The 12,993-nt window shown below is 36.4% G+C and overlaps 1 protein-coding gene across 5 annotated transcripts in view; it reads right to left on the bottom strand.

Annotated features, from left to right (window-relative positions):
• Window positions 1–2,702: 2,702 nt before the first annotated feature.
• Window positions 2,703–12,993, bottom strand: part of APOOL (apolipoprotein O like) — a 138,444-nt gene continuing 128,153 nt past the window's right edge. For all 5 annotated transcript variants that reach the window (XM_045879949.3, XM_064574299.1, XM_064574297.1 and 2 more), the window contains one exon: window positions 2,703–3,269. In XM_045879949.3, the coding sequence (XP_045735905.1) occupies window positions 3,181–3,269 (89 nt within the window). In that variant the 3' untranslated portion in view covers window positions 2,703–3,180. The remainder of the gene's footprint in view (window positions 3,270–12,993) is intronic.

Below are 12,993 nucleotides of genomic sequence, written 5' to 3'. Positions count from 1 at the left end.
GGTGATGATCCAAAAGAGTAGATAAATCAAGAATCACTTTATATTTAGTAGTAGGATATTTATTTTTTACCTACCATATCTCACTAAATTTTAGATGTTTATATTTTCACATCTTAACACAGCTGAAATTGGGATAATTATAATGATCAACCGGTATCACTTTTTTCTTAGAGGCAAATAACGTGTCTTAGATTTGATGAAATATGGATTCATTTGATTATAAACAGATCTGAGGTACAAAAAATTCATTTAAAATACTGAAGCTAAATTTTGAGGAGCTTACTTATGAAAAACTAGTAAGTGAACTATTTCCCTACCTTGAGTAGCTCAAGTACCACTGACTCCTTAGTATCATCTCAGAACTACATTTTATCTCTGAGCATTTACAGCTCTTTGGTTGTATTTATCTTAGGGAAGATACTATATATAACACTTGTATATACATACGTTTCTTTCTTTTCTAGTAGAAATATAAGCCCTTTGACAGAAGTATAATTACTTTTGTATCCTATGTTGCAAACAGAACATGAGTTCCTACTATGTACCAGGTATTTCATAAGCCTAAAAGCTGCACAAAGAGGATTCAGTCATAACCCACAAGGAGTCTTGTCTGTGAAAAAATACTAGTTTTAGCTTTATAATAAATTGGATGGGTTGTCACAACTATAAACACCCAAGTGTAAAGGAATGCAGAATAGAGAGCATTTCACTCCTACCTTAGAAGATTGAGAAAGGTGACACTGGAATTGGGTTTGAAGGATGAGTTCGAAGTTAGAATATGGAACAGGAGGAAACAGAAAAAAATTTCTAAGAGGAAATAACAGCATAGGCAGAAAAAAAAAAACCCTTAAAATAACAAAGCATGTTCAAGGAGTAAGTGATATGTTACAGATAAAATATAGCATACATTGGCAGTAGGGTAGGAAAGGAGAGGGAAGATAGGATTAAAGTTGAATTGGGATCATAAGTGAAGGGCCTTGTATGCCATGCTTAGGTGTCTTGATTTGACGGTATAGGCGATGATGAGCCACTGAAGATTTCAGAGAGACAACTAACCATAATGGTTGTTAGAAAGACAACTATGTCATAATATGACAGATGGGTTAGAAGAATAGGGTAGCAGACACTATATATTAGCTGAAACTCAACACCCATTCCATATCGCTTATAGCTTGCCTTCCTCACCATAGAAAAAAATATGATTTGCCAATTTTCCTTGAGCTAAGGTGGCTGTATGGTAAGTTCTGGTCAAGATATAGACAAGAATTCTGAGAGAGGCTTTAAGAAAGCATTTACTTTTTTGATAATAGAGGGTCAGAAGCATCTGGCAGAGTTTGTCCTAATCTTTCTTCCTACATTGAATGTGTTTATGTTCCACAGGAACAACAGCCATTTTGTGACCATGAGATGACAAACTGACCTACTAAAGAGCAGAGTGGAAAGAGAAAATGTTTAGGTCCTTGATGGCACTAATGAGCTACGGAATGAACCCTGTACTGTCTAATTCCAGACTTCATATAGACTCTTATTTACTCTTAATTGGTTTATTGCTACCTGCAAAGAGAACACATTCTCAAGTGACATAAAGCAAGAATGATGGAGGGAGGATGAAGGGCTATTGTAATAATTCAGGAAGGTGATGATGAAAACTTGAATGGGCGCAAGGATTAAAGAAGAGTAGAAAAGGTAGAGTAGATCTGAAAAACACAGAAATAAAAGGAGAGGTAGAGGCAATTTAATTTTAGGCATATTAACATTGGGGATACCTGAGATGTAAGGTAGATGCAATAAAAAATAATTAGAAAATAGATCTACAGCTCTAGAGAAATATGGGAGCTGGAAATATAAATGATAAGGAAATATAAATGGTGGCTAAAGCCAGTAAAGTATATTGAATGAAAATGAGAGAGCATATAAAATGAGAAAAGATGACTAGGAATGCAACCTGAAGAGCCACAGCATTTTGATTCAGAGCAAGAGAATGAAGAATAAGATAAGCAGGAATAACAGCAAAGGGAGGAGGGAGTTTCAGGTAGGGAATGTTCAAGAGTCAATAATTACAGAAAATTCAAATAGGTATAGAGGCCAGGGAGTCAGAAAGAGGAATCAAAAGTGAGGAAGTAAGAAAGTGACACTAATTTATTTTATGAAGTATGGCAATCATAGGAAAGAGAAAGAAAAGATAGCTTGAGAGGAAGAGGTAGGGTTAAGGAAAGGTTTTTGTTACTCTTGTTTCTGGATAAAGAATATCTGAAGCTATTTATAGATCAAGGAAAAGAAATTAATGAAAAGAGAAACCACAGACTGAAGATTAAACAGGATAGAATATGGTACTGGAAAACACAGCAAAGAATGAGATCAGGAACACAAATAAGCATTAGCCTTAGACAAAAGGGATGCACGGCTGAAAAGAGAGAGGTAAGTCTTGAAGGTAGAGGGGAAGAAGTTGGAAATGGTCATGTCTAAAAGCTCATGCTTCCCCACTATGTAATAGACAGTCATCTCTGGCAGGTGTAGGAGGCTTAAGAATAAATGGTCTGTAATACCTCTCCTGGGGAACAGAATAGGAAACCAACTAAAGGAACCAGTAGGATTACTAGGTAGCACTGGGGTGCCTTGTAGAATATGGTCCTCTTAAATAGAAATGTTTTTGGACATTTAAGAGGAGTTGACATTAATAAAACAAAGAGACAAAACCAAGCCCAAGTGTCATAAAATATGGATATTTTATTCCAGCTCTGGGGAATGAAAAAAAAGGGGAACACAGTCTTTTGCACACCATTCTAATTTAGTTGACATTAATTTGAAAAAGCTAAAGCAAATATGTATATGTATCTGTATATTTATATATACACATACATATTTCATCAGTGTTTATATATTTACTCTATTTTTGTTTTTTAATAAACACCCTTAAAAATCATTAAATGCATCCCAATACTTCTGCCTCTTCATCAATCATTTAATACTGTTTGGATTAAATTCACAGTTTGTGTTTTAATCCCTTATGTGATTGGTCAAACTGTACATTACATTAGAATGTGAGGGAAAAACTTTTTTAAAAGTTATACCCTAAAAAAAAAAAAAAGTTATACTCTCTGTGTCACGGTTACCCTTTACATGATTTTTTCATCATCGTTTTCAACTTCGCACATCTTGTAGTTCTCTACGCAGACTATTTCAGCTTCTAGTGCTGTACATATCTACATCTTCTGGATGGGACTGCCCGTGATCCATGAGCTTGGGGTCAAGCATAAACTGTGTAGCACCTGATAAAGCATTAAAAAGAAAAAAATTAGTCATTCATTTTACAAATGTATTGTTGGTACTGGGAATACAGCAGTGAATAAAACAAATAAAAATCTCTGTCAATATGACCTAACATTTAAGTTTGGCAACATAGACAATAAATTAAGTAAAAGATATTATCAGATGGTGTTAAGTGCTATGCAAAAAAATAAAACAGGGAGGGGCATATAGAGCACTTGGGTGACTTACAATTTTAAACAGGGTGGCCTTAAAAAAAAGGTGGTAACTGAGCAAAGAACTGAAGGAGGTGAGGGTGTGTGCCCTGTAGATATCAGAGGAAAATGCCTTGAAAGTATAAGGGACCTGAGGCATGTCTGAGGAACCACAAAATGGTCAGTATGACTGGAACAGAATAGGTAAGATGTGGTGATGGTGGGTGCAATGAGAGTGACAGGAGACATGATCAGATAACAATAGAAGGCTAAGCCATATAGGTCCATGGTAAGGTGTTTCTCTCTTATTTTAATGCTAGATGGACAGTTTTGAGAAGAGAAGTGACACGATGTTTTATTTTTTTATAAGATCACTCTTGGGGCACCTGGGTGGCTCAGTCAGTTAAGCGCCTGCCTTTGGCTCAGGTCATGATCCCAAGGTCCTGGGATCGAACCCCATGTTGGGCTCCCTGCTCAGTGGGGAGCCTGCTTCTCCCTCTCCTCTGTGCTTGTGCTCTCTCTCGCTATCTCTGTCTCTCTCTCAAATAAATAAAATCTTCAAAAAAAAAAAAAGATCACTCTTGTCTGTAGGGAGAAGAGACTACAGGGAAATTAGGGTGGAAGCAGGGAAACCAGTAGCAATGGAGATCGTAAAAAAAAGACTGGATTCTGGATAACTTCTGAAGGTAGAATAGGCAGGATTTCCTAAGTGGACTGAATATGTTATGTGAAAGAGACTCTAACTTAAGAAACTGGAAGGATGGAGTTGACATTTACTGTGATAGGGAATAATGTGGGAGAAGCATGTTTGGGGGAAGGCAAGATAAGTGTCAAGTTTTGGATGTGTTAAATTTGCATTGCTAACTAAACATCTCAGTACAAATGTTGAGTCATCTGTTGGAAATGTGAGTCTCTAGAGCTCAGGAGAGGCCTTTGGCTGCTTTATAAATTTTACAGTACTAATTTACATATGGCATTTAAAATTATCTATGAGATCATCTAGAGCATCAGAGAAGAGGTCTAAGCAATGAGTCCTTTGGATACTCCATTTTTTTTAATTTAAGAAAATAAGGAGAATGTATCAGAGAAGACAGAAGGAACAGCCAGTCAGTGAAGTAAGAGAACCAAGAGCAAGTGGTATCCCACAAGCCAAGTGAAGAGATCTGTTTCAAGGAAGAGGGAGTAATCACTTGTGTTAAAAGTTACTGATGAATCCATGGAGATGGAGATTGAAAATGGACTGGATTTGGCAATGTGTAGATCATTGGTGATCTTGATAAACTGATAGTGTGCCAGACAAGATACTACATTATTTTCATGCATTATCTCACATTACCACCATAAGATAGATAATATTTTTATATTATCCTTGTTTTATAGGTAAGGACTTTTTAATTTACAGAGGTTAAGAAAATTGACCAATCTCACTTAGCTGATAAATGGAGCCAGGACTGAATCCAGGTTAGTTTGACTCCCTAAAACAACAACCCTGACTCTTGTAAAATGGGGGCTAGAGTAGTAACAATGTCACACAATTATTTTAGTATTCAGTATAATAATACATACAAAGTGTTGCATATAATACCCTGTGCATGGTAAGTAGGAAAGAAACAACTATTTTTATATTTACTTTGTAAGATTAAAAATATTTTTTCAGAAATTTGCTTTTAAGTGTTTTTCAAAATCTGATTTAAAATAATTTAGTTATATTTGGGAAACATATCTTTTTCCCATAGAGGAATTTAATTTCCAGTTTTATGATGAAAACAAAGGGGAGAAATAGATTTACACACAATGATTTATTTTACGCCTATCTCTTCAGAAACTTTTCTTTTTTTTAAAGATTTTATTTATTTATTTGAGAGAGAGAGAATGAGAGAGAGAGAGCATGAGAGGGGGGAGGGTCAGAAGGAGAAGCAGACTCCCTGCTGAGCAGGGAGCCTGATGCGGGACTCGATCCCGGGACTCCAGGATCATGACCTGAGCCGAAGGCAGTTGCTTAACCAACTGAGCCACCCAGGTGCCCCCAGAAACTTTTTCTATTTCATAAAGTGTGATATACCTATATGTAACTTCACTACCACATATGTTTAAAAAAAAACCAGATCATAAGTAATCACTATCCATACACTGATATAGTTCTCCATAGGATAGAATAATTTTTTTTTTTTAGGATATTAATTCTTAATATGGGGTCCCTTTGGGGGTCTATGGATAGAATTCATGTGATCTATGAATTAAGTGTAGGAAATTTGTCTTCATTTTCATTAACCTTGGACTGAAAATGAACATTTTCTTCAATAATGAGTGGAGGCAAAACCACAGTATTATTAGGAGGACCTTAGATTTTGTCACTAACAGAAATTACAAATATTTTCATATCATGTTGCAGTTGCAAATATTTTGAAATATTTATACTTATCACTACTTCAAAACTATGGCTTTTATTAGATCTGTTAGGTACTGTTGTTTAATACATTTAAAGAAGCACATATATTACCATGTATTTTGTTTTATCCACTTAAAAGCATTATTCTGAGAAGGGATCCATCACACACAGGAAAGATTAAGAAACTGGTTCTGCCAGCTTCTTTCGCAAATGTATTTTTACTGCCACCTGGTGGAAGTCTTTGCTCAGCACAAGTGAAAAGTGTCCTAGGAAATAGTTTCCTTCTTCATCAAACATATTATAGTAAGCATATGACAATTATTTTATATAAGTCTGAATGTACCTAATTTGCTCAACAATGCCCATCAGTTGACTAAGTTCTCTAACACTTCTACTTACTTCCTTAATACATATTCTTGTCCAAAGTCTAGTCAAAACTTCAGCTCACCCAAATTTGAAATGCCCCACTGCCTTTAGAGCTCTACCTTTCAAAATTTTTTGAAAGGCTTCAGAATTTTAATTTATCCATAGCTTATGTCAGACATTATTAACTAGAGGAATATGCATAGAGAATTACCTGTGGAGCTTTTCCTAGAATCCACCTCCTTAGAGGCCTCACCTCTGAAGATTTTAATTGGGTAGAGTGAATTTTAGAAAACAAACAACTCCAGTAACTATAACATGGATCCCTCTAGTTTAGAACCACTTAGCCTAGGTCATTTGTTTTCTGCCTTTTAAAAAAGATTCATCTCCTGCTTTTCTGAGTAACTAAGGGTTACACCTTTCCTCTTAGAAATTTCTTCACCCCTTAAACTGATCAAGGGCTCTCTCCTCCCAAAGGATTAGCAGTAATAAAACTCTCCTTGAATCTTAATCCCCTAACCCATTAGAATGCTTTTCTTTGTACTTTATCATATTTTTAATCTTTCATAAAAAGCTGTTTTTACACTTAAAAGTTTTTTAGAAGACTTTTTAAAAAGCTGGTGTTATCTTGTTGTGATGAGCATTGGGTGTTTGTATGGAAGTACTGAATCACTATATTGTACACCTGAAACGAGTACACTGTATGTTAACTAACTGGAATTTAAATAAAAACTTAAAAGCTGGTGTTACAACAAACAGAAAAGAATAAAGATGTTTAAAGTCATAAAATAACAATAAATTATTATCTTAAATAGCCATTGTGTGACATCTATTCACTGATAATTTAGTTTATACATTATTTATATTTTGAGCAAGTTAGATATAAAAAATGGGACAGATCACTAATAAATTTCAAAGTTCGGATTTTAAAAATTCTATTTTTGTTTCTTTGTATAAAATTGATATTCAGCATTCAGCTTATAAGTAATTGAAATACTTATACTAGACACTGCGATATGTATGAAGGCAGCCACAGACAATACATAAATGAATGAGTGCAGCTGTATTCCAATAAAACTTTATTTATAGACACTAAAATTTGAATTTCACATAATGTTCTCTTGTTACAAAATACTTCTATTTTTTTTTCAACCATTTAAACCATGTAGGGCGCCTGGGTGGCTCAGTCGTTAAGCGTCTGCCTTCAGCTCAGGTCACGATCCCAGGGTCCTGGGATTGAGCCCTGGATCGGGCTCCCTGTTCCAAGGGAAGCCTGCTTCTCCCTCTCCCACTCCCCCAGGTTGTGTTCCCTCTCTTGCTGTGTCTCTCTCTGTCAAATAAATAAAATCTTAAAAAAAAAAAAAGTAAATAAACCACGTAGAAACCATTCTTGGCTTGTGAAATTTACAAAATAGATGGTGAGCCAGATTAGGCACAAAGGCCATAGTCAGCCAACCTCTGCTTTAGAGGTACATTAATCCTGTGAGAATATGAGAGATTTTATTCTTCTTTCAAAGAGGTCCATGTCACCAAATTTCCAAATTTGTTATTCCTAAAATAACATAATTTTTACTATAAATGTATATGAATGACAGAGAACTACCAAGCTCATATTAAGAGCCATAATATATAACTGGATAGTATACCCAACATATTCTGTATGGTGGTAAATGGTAGCTATGGCAAGGCTCTCTAGCTAAATAGTGTGCTCCCAAAGCTTGCTCAATGGAAATACTTGTTTATCTGCAAAATGGCTAATTACTCTGGGCAAATGATATTTTCTAACACTCACTGAGAATTTAGCATGTAACTGACATTGTACTTTGTGCTTTACATGCAGCATCTCATTTAATCCTCACAACTATGTGAGAAAAACACTATTATTTTTCTCCCCTTTATGGATTAGAAGACAGGCTTGAGGTATTAGATAATTTGTCCGTAGTAAGAGAACTAGCAAATGTTGGATCTAGGATTCAGTTTCAGGTCTTACTCTTAAATCTGTGCTCATAATCACTACTGTTTTCCATGTCTTGGACCTTTGGGATTGCATGTGAAATGTGGAAATGATAAATCCCAAAAGTATTCTGTATAATCAATTCTGAATGATATAAGGATGAACAGTACTGGCATATTTCTCTCCTTTACATGTGAACTCAGAATGTTTTTCACATACTACATTACCCACGACAAGTGGCTAAAGGGTTCTGGAATACACATGTGTGAAGAAAAAACATGGGCTCGCAATAGTTTGGTCCCACTGATAAGCTGTAACATGTTTCATCTCCACAAAGATATTCTTTAATTGACAGATACTTAGAGAATTGACAGAATATATTATATACTTGTGGGAATATGGTGAACTGTGGATTTTCAGAGTCTAAAACCTGCAAACCATTCTAGAACAGAGAAAGGGGAAGATGGCAGCAGAGTAGGAGGACCCTAGGCTCACCCTGTCCCGTGAATAAACTAGGTAACTATTAAATCATCCTAAATCACAGAAATTGACATGAAGACTGGCAGAACAAACTCCACAACTAAAGGCAGAGAGGAGGCCACATCAAAGAAAGTAAAAGGTGTGGAGACTAAGGTTTGGGAGAGAAACAGATGATGGCCACTATGGTGGGCAGGAAGCTACTGTCTTAGATAAGGGTGACAGACAAACACACAGAGGAGTGCACAGGGAATATGAATCCCCCATAGCAACTGGCTTAGAAAGTGAGAGGAGCCAAATTTCAGAAGTGCTTGCAACCAGCAGGGCTTAAAGCCAGAGTTCTATATGTTAGTGGGCAGGGCTTGGGAGAGCCTGGAAGCATTGGAGCTGCTCTTGGAGAGAAGGGAGAGCAAACAGCCTGTGGACATAGTGGAAACAGCGATCTGAAGAGCATCTGGGAGCAGAATGCAGTGGTTATTTGCTCATCTCAGAGCATGTCCCAGAGAGGCAGCATTCACAAAGAGACACCTCAGAACAAAGGAACTGTCAGGCATCAATTACCTTCCCAGCCCTTCAGCACAAACACAGAGCCATCTACAGGAACCAGCACAGCCTCCACACTACCTAACTTGGTTAACACCAAGGAAGTGCCCCTCCTAGTCACACCTGCCTCAGTCCCAGTGCAGCGGGCCCTTTGTGCAGAAGACCAGCCCAAACCCCTACCCAAACATGTCTCCCAACCAGGGAGATCTGCAGGGCCTTGGTTCTGTAGGTGGTGGCAACAGGTCTCATTTCAAAAGCAGACCAGAGCACAACTAGTTAAAACTTGCTACGTTCAGGCCAAGGACCAAACACTGCCCACAACAGGCAAAGAAAGCCTCTGCAAGCAAATGACCTGAAGAATAAAGTGGCCAGGACACAATAATAGAACACATGCAGCACATATTAGAGACATTCCTGGAAGCACCAGGCACTGGGGAATAGGAAACACTACACTAGATGGCACTATAAGATGTCTTCTTCATAAAGCCATTATCCTCCAGAACAGGAGACAGAGTTGACTTTCCTAACACAGAGAAGCAGACACAGAGACTTAGACAAAATGAAAAGACAGAGGAATTTGTCCTAAATGAAAAAACAGGACAAAACATGATCAGAGACCTAAGTGAAACAGATATAAGTAACATGCCTGATAGAGAATTTAAATTAAAGATCAAAAGGACACTCACTGGAATTGAAAAAAATAGCATAAGACATAAATGAGACTCTTAGAAATAAAGAATAAAAGAGTAGAGATACAGAGCTCAATATACAAAATGAGAAAACACACTTGCTGGAATGAACACCATGCTAGAAGAAGGAAAGGAATGAATTAATGACCTAGAAGACAGAGTAATGGAAAGTAATCAACCTGAAAAAAAGAAAAAAAAATTATGCAAAACAAGAATAGACTTAGAGAACGCAGTGACTCCAGCAAATGTAATAATATTCATATTATAGGAGTCCCAGAAGTAGAAGAGAAAGAAATGGGGATAGAAAATTTATTTCAGAGATAATAGATGAAAACTTCCCTAATCTGGGGAAGAAAACAGATCCAGTAGGCACAGACAATGCCCAACAAAATCAACAAAGCAGATCCACACCAATATAATTAAATGGCCAAATGCAGTGATAAAGAATAAAAAATTAAACAGTAGATAATTACATACAAAGGAAACACCATCAGGCTATCAAGGGATTTATCTGCATAAACTTTGCAAGCAAAAAGAGATATGGGCAAAATCTGCAGCCAAAAATATTCTATTCAGCAAGGCTTTAATTCAGAATACAAGGAGACATAAAGTTTCCCAGACAAACAAAAACTAAAGGAGTTCATGACCACTAAACCAGAGCTGCAAGAATATTAAAGGGGACTCTGAGTGGAAAGAAAAGATCAACAGTGACAGAATACAGGTAGGAAACACAAAAACAGCAAAAGTAAATATTTCTCTAAAAATCAGACAAGGAACTCACAAAATAAAAGATATAAAATATGAAACCATACAGTTAACACACAGAGAGGAGAGAAATAAAGAATGGGTCCAAACCATTAAATAATAGAGTTGTACACAGAAGATGTTATATATAAAACTGATGGTAATGACATATCAAAAACCAGTAATAGATATGCAGAAAATAAAAAGAAATCCAAATACATCACTAAAGAAAACCAGCAATCCACAGAAGAGAGAAAGAAAAGAAAGGATCAGAGCAAATAATCAGAAACAACCATAAAATAGGGAATATATTGGCAATAAATACATATCTAACAATCATTAGTCTGAATATACATGAAATAAAAGCTCCAATCAAAAGACATGGGGTATCAGAATGGATTAAAAAAAAGACAAAACCCATCTATATAATGCCTAAAAGAGACTCATTTTAGACCTAAAGATACCTGCACATTGAAAGTGAGGGGACGGAGAAATATCTAACATGCAAATGGATGTCAAAAGAAAGCTGGAATAACAATACTTATATTGGACAAAACAAATTTAAAACAAAGACTGTAAGAACAGTCAAAGAAGGGCACTATATAACCATAAAGGGAACATTTCAACAAGAATATAGAATAATTGTATATATTTATACACCCAACATGGGAGCACCCAAATACATAAAACAGTTAATAACAAACATAAAGGAACTAAAGGAAAATAATCTAATTATAGTAGGGGACTTGAACATCCCATTTACATCTATGGACAGATCATCTAAGCAGAAAATCAACAAGGAAAAAATGGCTTTGAATGACACACTGGACCAGATGGACTGAACAGATATATTCAGAATATTTCATCCTAATTCTTTTCAAGTGCACATGGAATATTCCCAAGAATAAATCACATATGAGACCACAAAAATTTTTTTAACAAACTGAAAAAAATTGAAGAATACCATGAATCTCTTCTGACCGCAACACTATGAAACTAGAAGTCAACCACAAGAAAATATCTGGAAAGTCCACAAATACATGGAGGTTAAATAACATGCTACTAAACAATGACTGGGTCAACCAGGAAATAAGATATAAAAAAGAAACAAAAATGTTGGAGAGGTTGTGGTGAAAGGGGAACCCTCTTACACTGTTGGTAGGAATGCAAGTTAGTACAGCCACTTTGGAAAACAGTGTGGAGATGCCTCAAAAAATTAAAAATAAAGCTACCCTATGACCCAGCAATTGCACTCCTGGGTATTTATCCCAAAGACACAGATGTAGTGAAAAGAAGGGCCATATGCACCCCAATGTTCATAGAGCAATGTCCACAACAGCCAAACTGTGGAAGGAGCCAAGATGCCCTTCAACAGACAAATGGATAAAGATGTGGTCCATATATACAATGGAATATTACTCAGCCATCAGAAAGGATGAATACCCAACTTTAACAACACCATGGATGGGACTGGAGGAGATTACGCTAAGTGAAATAAGTCAAGCAGAGAAAGTCAATTATCATATGATTTCACTTATTTGTGGAACATAAGGAATAGTATGAAGGACATTAGGAGAAGGAAGGGAAAAATTAAGGGGCGGAATTGGGGGGAGAGATGAACCATGAGAGACTATGGACTCAGAAATAAACAGGGTTTTAGAGGGGAGAGGGGTGGGGGGGATGGGTGAGCCTGGTGATGGGTATTAAGGAGGGCACGTACTGCATGGAGCACTGGGTGTTATATGCAAACAATGAATCATGGAACACTACATCAAAAACTAATGATGTACTGTATGGTGACTAACATAATAATAAAAAAAAAAAGAACATACTTTTTGTGTTCAAAACAGAAGTTCAAAATTTTGGGAAACAGAAGTAGAGGTTCTAAGAGGGAAGTTTATAGAAATACAAGCCTACATCAAGAAGAAAAATCTGAAACAACCTAATCTTACACCTAAGGAGCAGGAAAAGAAAAACAAACAATACCTAAAACCAGCAGAAAGAAGAACATGATAAAGATCAGAGCAGAGACAAATGATACACAAACTAAAAAAAACAAACACATAATACAAAGGGTCAATGAAACCTGGTTTCTTTGAATGAGGTGGTTCTTTGAAAAAATTGATAAAATTGGGGTGCCTGGGTGGCTCAGTTGGTTAAGCGACTGCCTTCGGCTCAGGTCATGATCCTGGAGTCCCTGGATCGAGTTCCGCATTGGGCTCCCTGCTCGGCAGGGAGTCTGCTTCTCCCTCTGACCCTCACCCCTCTCATGTGCTCTCTCTCATTCTCTCTCAAGTAAATAAATAAAATCTTTAAAAAAAATTGATAATATTGATAAACGTCTAGCCAGACTTATTAAGAAAAAAAATGGGA

Source organism: Mirounga angustirostris, unplaced genomic scaffold, assembly GCF_029215605.1.
Source record: "Mirounga angustirostris isolate CCGP_5_RB_7025 unplaced genomic scaffold, mMirAng1.0.hap1 SCAF_11, whole genome shotgun sequence".
NCBI lineage: Eukaryota > Metazoa > Chordata > Mammalia > Carnivora > Phocidae > Mirounga > Mirounga angustirostris.
The sequence above is the reverse complement of the archived record's forward strand: the minus strand, read 5'-3'. Positions and strand labels throughout refer to the sequence as shown.